General features: G+C 33.2%; 2 protein-coding genes across 2 annotated transcripts; both read left to right on the top strand.

The window, feature by feature from the left end:
- The first annotated feature begins 924 nt into the window (after positions 1-924).
- Positions 925-6,523, top strand: LOC110725277 (sucrose transport protein SUC1-like). The gene is given in 7 exon segments (XM_021904764.1): positions 925-1,374; positions 4,702-5,028; positions 5,030-5,155; positions 5,267-5,572; positions 5,650-5,713; positions 5,822-5,861; positions 5,981-6,523. Coding segments are annotated over 7 exon segments (1,461 nt in total). The 3' UTR covers positions 6,129-6,523.
- Positions 6,524-8,565: 2,042 nt separating this feature from the next.
- Positions 8,566-18,076, top strand: LOC110725275 (embryogenesis-associated protein EMB8-like). The gene is made up of 14 exons (XM_021904763.1): positions 8,566-9,035; positions 9,145-9,234; positions 10,121-10,182; positions 10,735-10,835; positions 11,110-11,199; positions 13,718-13,840; positions 14,709-14,786; positions 15,221-15,306; positions 15,449-15,497; positions 16,393-16,449; positions 16,553-16,683; positions 16,765-16,848; positions 17,310-17,379; positions 17,454-18,076. Exons 1-14 carry the CDS (start codon positions 8,773-8,775, stop codon positions 17,901-17,903), a joined length of 1,734 nt encoding a protein of 577 aa, XP_021760455.1. The 5' UTR covers positions 8,566-8,772; the 3' UTR covers positions 17,904-18,076.
- The last annotated feature ends 121 nt before the right edge of the window (positions 18,077-18,197 follow it).

Genomic DNA, 18,197 nt, shown 5'->3' with positions numbered 1-18,197 from the left:
AGTAAACTTGATAAGTTTTGATAAGTGAAGATCAAATGAATTAAAAGCTCATTTAATTTAAAAATTATTTACTAATGTTTTATACTCCCTTTGTCTCATAAGACTTTTTTTTTTCTTTTTTTTCTTAATAATAATATAGATTAATATTGGGTGGTTTATGATTCTCATCATGATATACTTACGCGTTAACTCTATTAATACTCAATCTACTTTACAATTATTACTTTAAAAAGTGAATAATAAATACCAAATAATGTATAGCTTCTCGAATAGGTGCTAAAAGAGGAAATGCGCGTATTAAAAGTGGAAATTTGTTTGTAATCCTAGGATGATGGAAGTATTAATAGAAACCTTCGTACCCTAAAAAGTGAATGTTTATCAAATATAACACCTCAACAAAAACCCAAACAAAATAGTGGTTCAAAGTAGAAAAAAACACTCCTATAAAAATGGAGTAGTTACAAGGTTACCTAGTGAAAATCATTTCTAAAACAAGATAATGTTAGTTTCACTCCCCTTTAAATGGAAACCATGTGAGTTTAATTTATCCAACTAATCCATATCTATTTTCAGTACTTAGATGTCCATGTTTATCTCCGTTATCACTTATTTTCACTCTGTCTCATATATTATATATTTGGCTCACTTCTCTTTAGCTTGGCACAATTCAATTAAAAACCTTGTTAATATCACAATTCGTTACATTCTCTGTTCCTCATCTACCATTTAATCCACGGAAGATTTCTCATACAACAGTTACGCCACATACATCAATTTACATCATCTAGATTGTCTGTAGCCAGCTAATAACTAACCAATACTTGCGTACATTCAATTTGTATCATACAAGATTACAACCTATATAGTTTCATTACAAAAAAATTATTTTAGATTACCAAGTAAAATCAAATTAGCTTGTTTAAAATGAGTTCATCAGATGAGCCACAGGCTGTTGAAAAACACATGCCAATTGAACCAACACCCATATGGAAGCTCATAGCTGTGGCGTCTATCGCGGCGGGGGTGAAATTTGGATGGGCACTACAACTCTCACTTCTCACCCCTTACGTCCAACTTCTTGGCGTTACACACACAATGTCGTCCTTAATATGGCTATGTGGTCCGGTTTCCGGTATCATCGTGCAACCTACGGTTGGGTACACTAGTGATCGTTGCACCTCGAAGTTTGGACGTCGAAAGCCTTTTATTACCATTGGTACTACGTTGATCTGCCTTGCTGTGTTGTTGATTGGGTTCGCGGCCGACGTAGGCCATAGTTTTGGTGACAACCTTCAAAAGAAGACTAAGCCTAGAGCTGTCGTTCTTTTTGTTATTGGCTTCTGGATCCTTGACATTGCCAATAACATGGTTCAGGTTTGTCATTACAAAATTTTTTTATCATCAAATTTAAAGTCAATTTCAATTATGTTTTATTCCTGATCATAAAGTTATTAAAACTGAGATTCTAAGGGCTTTCAAAATCAAACATGCTAGATCACATTTGATGTGATTGATTAATTTATGATCAATTATTAGATATCAATTAACATTTCAGTATAATTTCTAATAGATCTTAATTTGATACTATTTGTTCAGATTTCGGAATATGTATGTACCCAATGAGTAATTTACCTAGACGAAATAGATCCATTGATTAATAAAAAGAAAACCTATTATATATATATATATATATATATATATATATATATATATATATATATAGAGAGAGAGAGAGAGAGAGAGAGAGAGAGAGAGAGAGAGAGAGAGAGAGAGAGAGAGAGAGAGAGAGAGAGAGAGAGAGAGAGAGAGAGAGAGAGTATGGATCATGGATCATGTGAAAACAAATGTTAGGGTGAAAACTGAAAACGATTCATCCTAGCCGTAGATTATAATCTAGCGGATGACATCTAACGTTTATATACTAATTTTCTCTCTCCTCCCATGAAAACAATTTCTCTCTCCTCCGTTATTTTCTTCCTCCTCTCCCTCCTCTCTCCTGCTTTCTCTCTCCTAATTTCTCGACATTTTTTCCCCAATTTTCACGCTACTTTTTTCAAATTCAGCTTCAATTACTTTGATTTCAGCAATTTTTCAGCTTTACGATCTATTATCAGGTGAGTTCTTTGTATTAATTTCGCTATTTTTTGCATGATTTGAGGTTTTAAGTTTTCTGAAATTTTCATCAATTTGGTTCGATTTTGTTTGATTTTGCAATTTTCTGTTCGATTTTGTTCAATTTAGTTCGATTTCCTGTTTTACTAATCGATTAACTTTAGTTTCTTCCTTAATTTCATTGATTTGTTCGGTTCAGTTGAGTTTTTTCACCATTGTTAACTAATTTGAAGTTCAACTTGTTGATTTGATTGATTTTTGCAGTGGAAGAAGAAGCGTATGAGGAGATTGAAGAGGAAGCGCCGATAGATGAGACGGAGATCTAAGTAGAAGAAGATCTACAGCTTTCACGATTTTTCACTCGCATTGAGAATTAGCTTTCTGATATTTGTGACGGTATTTTGAAGCTTCTGGACACTAAGCTTATTCCTCCTGCTAGTAGTGGTGATTCTAAGGTCTTTTATTTGAAGATGATGGGAGATTATCATAGGTATTTGCGGCTGAGTTTAAGACTGGTGCTGAGAGGAAAGAAGCCGCTGAGAGTATTCTCACAGCCTACAAGGCTGCTCAGGTTTAATTAATTTTTTCCTTTTTTTTGTTTGGTAGATCTGTTAATTAGGGTTTGGATTTGGTTTTTGTTTGTGATTTTTGCGTTGATTTGCTATGATATTTTCATTTTGCTGGAATCATTGAGGAATATTCAAGAATTTGATAAGCTCTTTATGAGTTTCTACTTCAAGAACAACTCATCTTCTGTGAGTGGCTCTTGTTTTACCATCTTTATAGGCTCCTGGTGCTTCTGTTGTTGATTACAGGAGTTATTATCGCATTCCTCTTGGACATCTGCAGTGTAAAATGTGAAGGATTAGTATCTATTTCTTTTTCGTTAAAACATATAAATTAGTTTTGAAAATCTGTTTTTCTTGATCAGATATTAGGAAGATAATATTTGATGAACTATAGGATGTTTGATAAGCTTGTTTGTTTCTTTCTTTAACCAAGAGCATTGATGGTTGTTCTTGCAATTGTGGTTTAAATGGTGTTTGAACATGGTAATATATATGTGTAAGAATCAAATGGAAAAAAGAATATGGACAGGAAATGAATAGATTTGTTTGGATCAGAAACTCGTAGAGGATACATATCCTCTAGTCTCTGATGGTATATTCTTTTATTGGGGAATTGGAGTCTTTTTTTAAGAATTGCTCTTGAAAATTTTAGGCATGTAATTGCTTACCTTTTTCTGTTATCTGATGCATGATTTATACTTCACCAGGTATCAATTTTTCCCTTTGATCTTCAATAATTGTTGATACTTTATTATCATCCTGAAACATGCAGGGTAAAGGACATTTTAGTTAAATGGTAGAAGTGTGTCTTTAGAAATTTATTTATAAAACTCGAGTATGCTAGTTTGCGTTATTGCGAGCTCTATCATTCCTGATCTTACCTTGTCAGCTGGAGTTAGTGTAGTAACCTTCTTCAGCCTTTGTGAAGATTTATCTCTGATTGTATGATTTTTGGTGCCTGCCTGTTTAATATCTACATTTTGTCGGGATTCCTCATATACAAGTGGCTTGCTCGTATCATGATTTCCTGGTATGCTTTCATTTGCCTCTGCTTCTGTCCTTAAAACGTTGATCTTGTCAAGCTTGTTTTGCTTCAGTCTGTATGAAGTCTGTATGATGTTGGTCTGTGATGTTGGTATGCTTTTATTGGCTGTTTTGGCATGTTGAAAGCCTATTAGCTCAATTGGTCGAGCACCGTGTAATCACAGGATGTAGGTTCAAATCCTACATGGACTTTTTTAATACTTATTTTTATATTTATTGACCTCTGGGTAAATGGTGTCAAATTGATATAATTACCCGAATTTCATATATAGTTACCTTATTTTCGATATAATGACCTTAAAATTATGGAAATGCTTTAAATTTTGTTTCAGTCACCTTATTTTTATATATAGTGATCTTTATTTTTGTATATAGTGACCTTTATGTAAATGGTGTCAAAAACTCAGTCGATATAGTTACTTTATTTTTGTATATAGTGACCTTTATGTAAATGCTGTAAAAATTGTTATAGTTATCCTATTTTTGTATATAGTGACCTCTATGTAAATATGGTCAAAATTGAAATAGTTACCCTATTTTTGTATATAGTGACCTTAATGTAAATATTGTAAAAATTGATATAGCTACCCTATTTTTGTATATAGTTACGTTATTTTTATATATAGTGACTCTATGTAAATATCGTCAATTTAGATGAAGTTACCTTATTTTAAGCATGTAGTGACCTTTTAAACGGTTGAATTGATTATATGTAAGGTTGGAATGATCTTAGGGCTTTAGAACCGTCTGATCTTTTGTGCTAGTAATGAATAGCTAAGATTGCTTGTTTTTAGTTTTCACCATAAGCTCTGTTTTTAGCGGAACCTCCCCGTATATATATATATATATATATATATATATATAGTTGAGTTGGAATGCGCTATTTTAATTTATTTTATATTAACAAAAATATGTATACGTGTCTAGTATTATTCACCATATTAAAAATAATTATGTGTTTTTGAAATGATTGCAGGATCCAAGTAGAGCATTCTTGGCAGATTTATCAAAACATGATCATAGAAAGATGAGAATGGCAAATGGTTTTTTCTCATTTTTCATGGCAGTAGGTAACGTTCTAGGGTACGCGGCAGGATCAGCCTCAGGCTTGTACAAATTCCTGCCTTTTACAAAGACCACCGCCTGTGACACATATTGTGCAAACCTCAAAACATGCTTTTTAATCGAAATCGTTCTACTCGTGGCTGTAGTTGTGCTTGCTCTTGTTGCCGTGAAGGAGCCCCCAGTTGAAAGAGTTATAGATGATGAAACCCCATTTTTCATCCAAGTTAAGACCACCTTTAAAGAGCCTTGGAAAGTCTATGTGGTGCCTTTTCATTGTTACCGCCTTTAATTGGATTGCTTGGTTCCCTTTCTTAATGTTTAACACTGATTGGGTTGGTCTTGAGATCTACGGTGGTAATCCACAGGTAAATATAATATCCCGACTTTAGTTATACTACACCTCTTTTTAAGGAAACATAATATAATATAACACGTAAAACATTGGTGTAACGTTACATTGGTGCATTGTTGTGCAGGGAAATGCCGGCGAAAAGAGATTATATGACATGGGAGTAAGGACAGGGGCATTAGGGCTAATGTTAACAGCATTGTCACTAGGATGCATGTCACTTTGCGTAGATCCATTGTCAAAATTATTAGGGGGTGCTAAATATACATGGGGTCTTGTCAATTTTATCTTGGCTGCTTCTTTAGCGGGTACACTACCATTGACTAAAATGGTTGAAAAAGCTAGGAGACATAAGCCTCTTCATGCTACTCCTTCTCCTAGCATCAAGAGTGGTACTTTGGCCCTTTTCGCCGCCACTGGTATTCCACAAGCAGTAAGTATTACTCCCTCCGATCCGCCCATAACATACTCGTACTCTATCAACCTATTTACTCGTTAATTTTGTAACAGGCTACCTATAGTATTCCATTTGCATTGGCATCAATGTACTCATCTGACAACGGCGCTGGCCATGGTAAATTTAATTTCCTTGCCATCCTATAATTTCATAAGAAAAACATCAGTGAATTGAAGAATCTATGTACCTTGGGACTAATCTTGTTAATTTCATTTATTTTCTCAGGACTTTCCCTAGGATTGATGAATTTGGCAATTTGTGTACCACAAGCAAGTTACAATAAGTCAATAACCCCTAAACATCTATCGATTTTGTTATACAAAATATATACTAGTTATATACAAGACCTACTAAAGCTGGACTAACTCGAAATTTCTCCCAATTGCAAATGTTTGTGTCACTAATAAGTGGACCATGGGATAAAATATTTGGAGGAGGAAACTTACCTGCATTTCTACTTGGCGCAGTCTCAGCAGTGATCAGTGGAGTCTTAGCTCTTACTATCATACCTGCAACAGCTAGCAATGCATGATACATCCACATTTTTTTTTTTTTTTACAATTTTTTTTTCATTTTTATTTTTTTTCATTTTCTGGTTTAGTCCATTTTCTAATCCCTAATGAGGTTGAGGGTAATTCTCTCCACTAGTGGGGTAAATTTATACACAAGGCAAAAATTTACTTTTATATAACTGTGTACAATAGAATCACTTACACAGACATTTTTTGTTTGTACTTGCTACCATTTTATGGTCTTAGCTTGTTTACAATGAAATAAAAATAAAAATGAAGACTTTTTTTTTTGGAGGTTTCACTCAAATTTGTTCCAATCATTTATATTAAGTTTTGTGCCTTTTGATATCATTTATTAGTTAGAGTAGTTACTACTTTTCAATCATGTTAAATTCTTGAAAAATGGAGGTTTATTCTAGACATTATTTGATACAGATTAGACAAAATATAAAAGAGCAGAGGTTTCCTTCCAACCACACCAACACTAAATATGGAGTATATTAGATGTGACATTATAACCTCTATTATTTTTGTTCCAATTTAATTAGCAAGCTATTCTGATCAACAAAAATCACAATCTGAATCATGATCAACTTTGGTAATTAGAGATACATCAACGAATTGAAATTGAACAAGTAAACAAGATTATGGTCAAGCAAAATACACTTAGTTATTGTTTCGAAAACTTGTCATAGTAATACATGGTGTTCTTAATTACTCCAAATTGAGAACAACTTCATTGTGACCATGTACATTTAAAGCCATTTTAAAATGATGATAACACTAATTATGTAGCTAGCCATCTTAATTCTCTCAAAATCTCAAAGTTTAGAGAATTTGAACTAGAAATGATGACATTCCATAAGATTTGAATAAAATATATCATATACTTCGTATAAAACTGTTATAGAAGCACTAGACATCTTTGGAATTCATTACTCAATCTAAGCTTATATTTGGTATAGAGAAAATCACAAAAGACAGATAATCCAATCTAATCTAATATATATATAAATAAAGTGAAATATACTTATTTTGACCAATAAGAAGAAATTTTTTTATTTTATTTTTGAATTAAAAAATTATGTCGCCACCTAGATAAAATTAACGAATTAGATTTCATATATCTAAAATTTTAATGCCCCGTAGATTATAATCCACAAATTAAATTATTTTATTGAAAAAAATAAAGTAAAAATAAAGGAAAAGATAAATTTACTAATTCAATAATAAGAGTATAAGAAATCCAAAAAAATATATTAAGAAATATTTAAATGATAAACGCTTATAATAAAGTTTGATACCTATCATTATAAGATAAATTTTGATAGTATTTATAATAAGAAATACAAATTGTTCGTTAATTATAATTAAATTAAAATTTGTGATACCTACCATTATAAATTGACACATCATACGACACAAACAAAATTTCGTATCAATTAAAAAACCCATCAAGAGAATTTTGTGTTAGTAATTTTGTGTTAATTTTGGTCATCAATGGCCGGATAATTTTTAGCTTAATTTTTAAAATCCTATGTTTAAATTAGTATTTCTAATTATTACTTACATTGTATTAATTTGGGATACTCAACGATTATATGTTTATGTTTTATTTACTAAATGTTTTTTTACATGCAGATCTAACACATCATACGACACAAATAAAATTTTGTATCAATACAAAACCCCATCAAGCGAATTCTGTGTTAGTAATTTTGTGTTAGTTTTAGGTCATCAATGTCCGGGTAATTTTTAAAGTCTTATGTTTAAATTTATATTTGTAATTATTAGTTACATTGTATTTATTTAGGATACTTGATGATTATTTGTTTATGTAATGGCATACGATTAGATGTTGTATACTTAGTATATGGACGGCTTTGGTCATTTTTGGAGATGATGAAAAAATTCCAATGCATAGATTTGATTTTATATCGCAACAATTTTTCATTTATTGGTAAATATATTGATTTATTCTATATAAATTTAAAGATTTAATTTATATCAATTTCAGTTTGGCTAACATTTTTATTTATTGATGTAGTAGGTTGGTTGTGGATGAGGTTGGTGATTCTATCGAAATAAAAGATATGGTAAAACAATGAATGATGATTTAGGATTTAAATTATTAAAAATTAATCATTCACATTAAAGATTTTAAATAACGGAAAAATATCATATTTACAACTTATTTATATTTAATAACTTCATTATAAATTATAGAGAAAAAAAATAAACATTAAACTTTTGTAATTTTGTCGAAAATTATTAAATACAATAAATCAAATAATTAAAAATCTTAGATTAAAAAACCGTGCATCGTGTCTTAATTTATAATACTTTAACTAGCTAATCTAGCTGACATCTACGTGATTTTATAATCCGTTGTCACCGTCCAGGAACCATGTGTGAATCCAATCAAGAAGCCCAAATTCAGAATTGAGAATACCAGTTGCACGTAATTGTCAACCACCCAAACTACCAATAAAAAGTGAAATCCAGAATAAAAGGAAATCCACCAAAGCTTCTTTTTGTCTTCATTTCCAGTTTCTCATGTCCATTAATTTACCTACTTCACTACTACTGTTATTAAATCTGTAATTAACAATCCCAAATTCCCGATTTCAATTCACTATTCCCAGTTTTTAGGGTTCTTCAATCATGGAAAATTCTTCCCCAATTTCAAACTTCAATTCTCACTCTCCTTATGAACTGATATTTCAAGCTCTTCTGATGATCCCAATTTCTCACTATTTCATCGGATTCGCGATTTTTGTTGCGGTAATTTTGTATAATTTTGTGGAATGGCATTTGATTCGTGACATTTTAACTGGATTTAGAGGTCAACCAATCACCTTAACTTTCAATTCCGAATCCAAACTTTATGAGGGAGTTGTTTCGAAGTGTCGAATTTTACATGGAAGGTTTAATTTTTGATAATTTTGATGATGCAATTTGATTAGGTTTTGGTAATTTGTGATTAATTTGTTGTGTGTGTGTGTGTGTTTTTTTTTTTTTTTTTCCTGTTTGCAGATATTTGGCTACTCCTTGGTTAGCTAGTCCTCATATTCAGACTACTTTTTTGAACTTTTTTGGAAGGCCCCCTGTATTCAATTATAGAAGGTGAATCTTTTTCCTTTGTTTTTTATACAATTGTTTTGGGTGCACTAAATGATTGCTGATTAATTTCAAAGACACATTGTTTTGTGTTCACTGGTTGAATGATGCTAAAATAATGTTTTTAGAGTAACAGTATTGTTGTGATGATAATGATCATATGTTTAGCATTGTCTTAGCTTCGATCCTATCGAGTGAGGCCTTTAGAGTCTTACTTACAATTAGGGTGTGGAATGATTGTTTGGTAGTTCAGAACTTTATACTTCGTTTTCTTGGTTATTGAGATGATTATGTTTGTATTAAGAAAGAAATTGAATTGAGGAATAGAGAAATGGCGAGGTCAGAATATCTAGGGGTTTGCTCCTCCCTGGAGTTTAGTATGATCAAGTGTGAAAATAATGTTACAACATCAAATACAACAAGAAGCTATTGTGTCCAGGAAGATGAATTCAGATTTCAGGCCTAGAATAGATATAAAACACAATAACTACCTGTGAAGTGCTCTCTGCTTGTCCTCAGTTTTAACCTTATTCCCTTTGCTTGATATAAGTTTTTTTGGTACACTCTAGACATACTCCGTATTAAAGAATAAAGATGCCAAGATGTCTCATTGTGTATTTCTCCTGATTATTTTATGTTTCTTATATGTTTAAGTGATCTGGTTTTTTCTTACCCCTTAAAAATTATAAAAATAAAAAAATAATAAAATAATAAAAAAATAAAAAAAAAAAGAAAAAGAAAAAAGAAAGAACGAAAAGTATCTCATTTTTTTTTATTCACCCTTTTTTTGTAACAAGTATACTCTTTCTCCTTAGGATACATGAGGTGTTTTTCTTAGCTAAGTTTTGAGGCTTATGATTGCTAATGATTTCGCTTGTCCTTTTAATGTCAGACAAATGTTTCATTTATCTGATGGTGGAACAGTTGCTCTGGATTGGCTTATGAGTTCAGATGGTAATCATACTATTTTAAATCCCTGGAATATCTGTATTTAGAGTTTAAAGAATTTAGTTGAGCTTTATTTGCCTTGCCAATCTGCTACTGTGTCTCCCTCAGTCCCTCTATTGTTGTTCTGGATGTCTGATTTTCCCTATATTGTTTCCTTTGGATATTAGTTTCTACATAATATGAGATTGTGGTTTTTCTATTGTTCGCCTTCTTGCATGGTGTTTCCACATTTGAGCCTTTTTTGTGGTCTCTGTTCTACCGCCTGTCTCGTTGTGTATGCATGGGGATATGCTGGTTATGTGTGTTTCTGAGAAAGTCCAAAGACATCTATGTGAGACTGACTTGTTAAAAATTTTCAATTACAGTGTGAGAAAAGTCCTTTTTGATTCTTTTTATTGATGCTGGAGTTTTGGTAGTTCAGACTGAGTGCTTCATGAAGTACATTTTTATATACTTGAGTTAATTCTGCTGATTTTCCCTACCTTCTGCATTGCGTTATATTTTCTTGGTGTAAAGGACATGTATGGGCTGATAATTGTCTATCTGTTGATTCTTCAGTGATGGGGCATGCAGTTTACATTGACAATGTTATTCCTAAAGATGATAAGACTCCTATTGTACTTGTAATCCCAGGTTTAACAAGTGATTCTAATTCACCGGTAAGTTGTTTATCGTATTTAGCTGGTACTGAAGATGATTGTAATACGATACCTCTTTGGCAGGAGATATTAGAATTTTTTACCTTTTAAATAGTAGTCATACTTTTAAGAAGCATAGCAAATTCTCATGCATTAAACTAGAAATTGCATAAGATATCATAGCTGGTACAAAGTGAACGTCTATGATTTTTTGCCCTCATAAAATTCCCTTTTCCCAGTTGTTATTATAGTGAAGTGATTGATTTTTGTTTGCATCTAATGATGTATTCTACAGTACCTGAAACATCTTGTGTACAACACTGCAAAATGTGGGTGGAATGTTGTTGTAAGCAACCACAGAGGTCTTGGTGGTGTCTCCGTCACTGTGAGTATTGAATAATGTGTTTTTTTCCCCTTATATTTTCCCTTGCTAGGATCTTTGGCTCACAATCATCTTTTGCATATTCAGCTACTTCATTATTTATTTTTCTCACTTTGTAATTTGAATGGCATTTCAATTTGGATGGTGATGCTTCTGAATTTGCTTTTAGCAGCAATTTGGCAATGATATATAGCTTGAAAGAATTTCTTATAAGAAATTTGGCAATGTTGGCAATGAATTTGCCTTATAAGAAATTTGGCAAATGGCTCAGAACTTGTGAAAGTATGATAGTAACATCCGTTTCTTAGGTGGAATCCAAAGAATAGGTACTAAGCATGATTTTGGCAATTTTTATTTTATAATTTGTTTTATAAAAAAATGTAAAATAGATTTTTTTACGGGGTCAAAAAGTGGAAAATAGGGTAAAAAAGGCGGTAAAAGGGAAAAACAAGAAACATTGTGGGAAATGTCTCAAAAGATGGGAAAATAGGGGGATGGGTATTTCACACTTTGGTCAATCCCAAATGGCTCATTTTATGCTTTTTTTTTAGTTAGGGGGTTGTTTTGACTTGGGGGATAGGGTGATCCATGAATAAGGTGATTGATAGAAGAGAGGGATGTTTGTGTTGTTGGTTATGAGAGGATAAGGTGATTGTTTGCATAAGACATGGTACATTGGTACTTACATAATTTGTTTACATAATGCCTCATCCATTCCCCTAATATTGCAACAATTACCATTTTAGGAAGTTTTATAAATATTGCAACATCATTATAAATATGAACATGCTTTCTCTCTATCTCTCTCCTCATCACATGGGTTCCTATATTTATTTCTCTCTATTTCTCTCCTCATTTTAAATTTCATGTCTTCCTCCTTTGTTGCAATATTAAGGGAATGGAGATAGTATGAATGTATAATACTTATTTACTTTATTCTTATTAAGGGGGAATTATTATTTTCCATAAATTAATAATGACTATTTCTGTTAACAACCATGACTATGAGATTCCGTTCAATTATGAGGTTATGGGTACACTTCCATCTTTAGGTAAAAAGGTTTCCATTAATTCCATTATGAATGAAAAATTGAATGTAAACAGTCAGATCAAATTGAACATTGATTTGTGTTGAGTAATAAACAAAACACCAATATAGTTTAATACTTCATAGTATATTATAAAATCAACATCATAATGGAATGTTATTATCAGTAATGAATTTGAGTGTATCAACAACACCAATGAAGATGAAGGATTGCTGACAATTTAATAAGACCACATAATGCTAAGTTGATGATAATATGAACCCCCTTTTACAGCTCTTTGCTACCAATGCAACATAATTTGAAATAGCCACATTGCTTAACCAAACTTATTCTTAGCCTCTTAGGACTTTATACACCTATTGGTAGACTTATTATGGTTCAAAACCAACTTATATGACCCTGGGGTTATTTCAATTTTGGAATAAATTCTCGAATTTGACTGTGAACCATGGATGATAGGCTTTTGTTTTAGACAATTGTTTGACTTTTCCAATCCCACGTCAGGTTGCTTTTTATGGACCCTATGGCACCATGGGAGTCCATTTGGGTGGTTGGGACCATATGTTTTGCTTTTAAATTACCAATTTAACCGTTTAGAACTTACTTCTCCCTTCATTAACTCAAGGCCACCGCGAGAATCTTATGACTGACTAATGGTCATATATGGTGCTAATCAACATTATATGACCTCAAGATGCATCCCCTACAATCTCAAGAGTTTTTGACACCGGCATCTGAAGCCTTCATATATGGCCCAATTTTATGGATTGTAGCCTTTAGTTTTGGACAATTTTTTACTTTTCAGGCTTGGTAAGAAAACAGGCCGGGGCACTTCCGATGGACCCTATAACACCTTAGAAGCCCATTTAGGTGGTTGGAACAATCCACTTTGCTCTTAACTTTCAATTTAGTCGTATATGTGCCTGGCTATTCAGCTACTTCAATTTTTTTTCCCCATTTTGTAAGATGAATGGCATTTTAATATGGAGGACGGTGATGCTTCTTAATTGGCTATATAAGCAATTTGGCAATGATATATAGCTTGAAAGAATTACTTATTGTGGTCTACTATTTCTTGACTTGTATTCGATGTCTTTGTGGATGCTGAGTGTAGTATTGAATTGCACGAAGTTAAAAAAAAATGTAATTCTCATGATTTTTAGATTCTTTCCTGTTAATGTAGATATGATTTTAAATGATTCGAGAAACAATAGAATTAATGATTGGTATGTTGGTGACACCCCATAAAATGTCAACGACAATGTTATTTTTTGGGTATCTCTGCTATCTACTTGGCTTATTTAATGATCTTGTTTGTGTTTGATGCACGGTCTCAGTTTATTTTGATTCCTCTCAACTTGTCTCTCTCATGAATGCACTGTTTTAAAATGATCTAACTGTGCCCTTCCCCCCTCTCTTTTGTTTGTGTATGTATCTTAATTTTAACTTATCCCTATATGGCATTGTTTCAGTCTGACTGCTTCTATAATGCTGGATGGACAGATGATGTTCGTGTAATCATTCATCATCTACATCGTGAATACCCAAGTGCTCCTCTCTTTGTTGTGGGAACCAGCATTGGAGCCAATGTTCTGGTATGTTTATTGGGTTCATTTTGTCAATTGTTATGATTTTTGTACATAGATTATTATATTCAAGTGAATTCTTTTTTTCTTTCTAGCTTTCGTATCTTCTGATATATTACAGAGTAATTAATTAGAAGCCACCTTAGAAATATGAAATTTTATTTCAAAATAGACACCGTATACTTATTATAACGAAATTCCCTGAGCTCGTACTTTTCTCTTAGGTAAGCAACCTCGTTTTTTATGCATAAAAAAAACCTGATTGGCTTGTATAAACTTTCTGCTTCGTTTATCACATCTCTGGAAGGTCACTGACAGTTATTATGTCATGCAGAACACCTTTTGTTGGGGCATCTGTATTTCCAAATTTTTTTATATTTTTTAATAAAATAGGTCTAATATGTCTTATCTCATTGAAATTTGCAATGAGGGTTCGTAGTGGCAGAAGTACATCAAACTCATGATGCTTCCAGCTTGAACCTGCCATATAGTAGCATCATTATATGACTATGTTCGATTGTAAAATTAGGCAGAGTATCATAGTTTTAAGGAGGTCTCTGATGAGTTATTCCATTCTAAAATATATATTTGCTCCTCTCAACTTTGAAAATTTTTAAAGTAAGAAAGTTACCTTCTAGATGCATTGAAGATGTTGGAAATTTGCCTTCTGCTTAGTTTATGCTTTATACGTCTCTTGTCATTTTCTCATCCTGTTTTAGCTTATTTATATTGCCATTTTTTTAAAAAAAAAAAATTCTTACAATATTGTGGTGGATGATAATTATAAGTTTTCCTTTTTCATCTTTTTTGGGTATCACATTTTACCATGAATTTTATGTTCCATTCTAGTTATCAATGAAGCTTTAAAATATTTCAGGTCAAGTTCCTTGGTGAAGATGGGGAAGACATTCCAATTGCAGGTGCTGTTGCTATCTGCTCTCCTTGGGACCTTTTGGTAAGTTCTTTTTCTTCTATAGTACACATTTCATTTAACAAAACATCATAATTCACTTGGTGGGTAGTTTACTTGTACAAAGTAGAAACACAACTTTAAGCCTTCCCCAAATCCCAGGGTTGTTTGATGATGAATATAGACTAGGAGCTGAGGGTTAAGAGTTTATGAAATGGTGAAGTTGGGATATGTATTTGAAGAAATAGGATTAGAGCATGGAGAAGTTCTTGGTTTGCATTTCTATTTCCTAGTTTATGTTAAGGGAGGGGTATCTTCACTTAGATATTAGCCTCCTGGTAGAACAAGCCACTGTGCCTCTCTCCTATAGTTCTATGGGGTTCTTTAGCTTCATATTATGTTATTTATTGTCCTTATAATATTTACTACTTATTTTACATCACTACCTGTTTTTCAAATCTTATTGTGTCCTTGCACAGATTGGAGACCGGTTCATTGGTCGCAGACTTGTCCAGAAATTTTATGACAGAGCTCTTACCATTGGCCTGCAAGGTTATGCACAGTTGTATGTTCTTTTAGCTATTTCAGTGTGATCTTGGTACTAAAATATTGTTTATCATGTGATTTGATGGTGTCCAAAGCAACATGATAATGCAGTGCTAAGAGAATATTGAATATTGACTTTGTTCTGCCTGTTGCCCTTGCAGGCATCAACCTCGCTATTCTCGACTTGCTAATTGGGAAGGAATTATAAAGGTTTGTATTTCCAATGAAACTAATTAAAAATATCTATGGTAGTTTTTGTGAGCCTAGATATATGATTGTATGAGAGCTGTTAGTACCACCTTGTAATATCCAGATTTCAGAGTTATGGTCTTCATAACTAACGTTGAGAAATATTCTTTATGCATCGTCCTCTTGTCTACCCATCGTTTGCTGCTAGCCTGCTGCTCTGCTGATTCCCTCAATTGGCTTGCAACATTTGATCGAATATTAGGCTATGCCAAACTGTCATAACTACAAGAAAGCTTCTCATCTGAGTTCTTTTTCCTTTTTATAATTTTTTCAAGAAAGGCCTTAAGCATATGCTCTAGTTCACATTTACTGTTATCTCCATGCCTTCATAATATAATAATTTAACAGGCATAAGTAATTTATATATCTTGACACCCAGACAGATTTAGACCACCTAGTGCCTCTTATGTAGCAGTTTATTATTCCTTGTTATAACTGCTCGTCATCATGGTGTGGTTGTAGCTATTAAGTAATGTCTTTTTGTCTCTTATGCAGCAGTTTAATCATTTACTTGTATGCTACCATAAAAGATAGCTTGGCTTACTATTTTTTTTTCCCAAGATTTTGTATGCTTGATCATTCTTTCCTTCACCATCCTTGCATTTGTATCTTCTGGAGTGAATGTTAAGTTATTTTTCAATATCCCATATTGTGTTGCTGATCCCAGCTAACAGGGTGGTCGTTCTTGTTGATATTGTGTATTGTCTGCAAAAAGTGTGCATCTGGATTTTGGCTTTTGTTTAGATCATTTGATGATTTAAAACCCCGAGGAGTATTTTCATTTAATAGGTTTCCTGATTGTAATGTAAAGTTTGTCACTCTTTACTGATGAAATTTCTTTTTGCATGTATGATAGTCCCGTAGCATCCGAGATTTTGATAATCATGCCACCTGTCTTGTGGGAAAGTATGAGGTAGCATTTGCTTTAGATTTTATCTCTAGTGCTTACATTTATTTTTACATTACCCCATCCTTTTGTCTGTCTAGTTACTGAAACCATCCAAACACGTTCTCAGACTGTCGACACATACTACAGGCGAAATAGCAGTGCTAATTATGTGGATAAAGTAGCTGTTCCGCTACTCTGCATTAGTGCCTTGGACGATCCTGTTTGTACCAAGGAAGCCATTCCATGGGATGAATGCAGGTCTTGTCGGCTATCATTCTGCCAACGAATTTGTGACACTAGTGGGTTGTAATGACATTTTTTGGTTTACATGTGTAACAGGTTAAATAAGAACATTGTTCTGGCGACGACACAACATGGTGGACATCTTGCCTTCTTTGAAGGAATAACTGCTTCCAGCCTCTGGTATTAGCTGCTGCTCAATTATTTTGATACAATTTAATAATTTTGTAGGCTATTACAGCTTCTGAGAAAAGTGAGAATTATCTGACTGTGAGACTCTGGTCAGCCAAATCCCACTAGTGTTGCCTCTTTTTTTTCAGTTGTAACTTGTAAGTCCTGTATAAGAGTGTATTTACTCCTTTTTTTGGGCCTCCGTTACATAGGGAGGGGTATAGGTTTGGAGGAGGCTGTACATGCTGGCATGCTGCTAGTTTGTTGTTTACAATAAAATTGGAAAAAGCAATAAAAAATTTCCTTGTGTGTGTCGCATAGAAGCTGACAGAGGGGGAGATAACAGCGCAAAAATTCAATAAGTTATTGGGTTAAAACCTGCATCTAATCAGGGAGGGGTGACATTCATGAGGCATAACTGGATAACATTTAGGCATTGCTTGTAGTCTTAATGAGCTTCTGCATATCTGCAGGTGGGTGAGGGCTGTCACCGAGTTCCTGGGTATTTTACACTCAAGCCCATATATGCATAGACAAAAGAAGGTGAATTTCCTTGGTTCTTAGATGGTCTATCAATCTTTGTAGTTCCAAATACTGATATTTTTGTCTATTTTTAGGTGCAAATTCCTAGCCCGATTCCTCCATCAGAACCTGCATTAGTCCAGGGTCCATATATAAGTGTTGCAGAAGATGGGATGGTTGCTGCTGTGGCCAATGAACCAACAAGAACTGATGGGTTTGAAGATTCCTCTGAGTTGATTAAACCAACCATTTCAATGGTTAAGGAGGACCGAGATCAGCAGCTGAGAGAATTAGTGCCAAATGACGTTCCTTCAGAGAGTCAAACCCATGAACAGAAGTCCAGCACCTGTGATGCTCCTTGTCATAGTGCAACTTCTCATATTAAGCGGCGTTTGGAACAGCTTACTCGGCATTCTGGAAAATCTATATGGTTGCTCGCTTATGTGGCAATTGTTACGAGTTGGCCCCTAGTGGGTTCAGCATTTTACTTCTTTTTCAAAAGGAAGATTAAGAATATATCGCCTTCCAGACTACAGAAAAAATAATGACTCAAGCTGGTAACTATTCCCAGAATTCTGTACGTCTCTTAGTGGCTTCTGTAATCCTAGCATTTTTTAACATGCTGATGACATCTATAATTTTATTTATATATGTACTCTTTGCAAAATTTCAATATATCTGATATTTTATTTTTGCAATAAATCTATCAGTGCAAATGGTTATTTTGTAGCCTGCATTTTCTTTTTGCAAGTACTGCAGCATGACAATCTGCATTATGTATCTTCAAAATCTACAAATCTGTGTGTCCTGGCCCCAGTTTACTGTATTTACATACGTAA

The sequence above is a fragment of the Chenopodium quinoa genome, unplaced genomic scaffold (assembly GCF_001683475.1).
Source record: "Chenopodium quinoa cultivar QQ74 unplaced genomic scaffold, ASM168347v1, whole genome shotgun sequence".
Classification (NCBI taxonomy): Eukaryota; Viridiplantae; Streptophyta; class Magnoliopsida; order Caryophyllales; family Amaranthaceae; genus Chenopodium; species Chenopodium quinoa.
Note: the sequence above shows the minus strand (reverse complement) of the source record. Positions and strands in the feature narration are given on the sequence as shown.

Coding starts and splice junctions, on each gene's coding strand:
- LOC110725275 (XM_021904763.1), top strand. CDS start 8,773: ATGGAAAATTCTTCCCCAATTTCAAACTTCAATTCTCACTCTCCTTAT. Junction 10,183..10,734: donor TTGGCTTATGAGTTCAGATG/GTAATCATACTA, acceptor TTGATTCTTCAG/TGATGGGGCATGCAGTTTAC. Junction 13,841..14,708: donor GCATTGGAGCCAATGTTCTG/GTATGTTTATTG, acceptor AAAATATTTCAG/GTCAAGTTCCTTGGTGAAGA.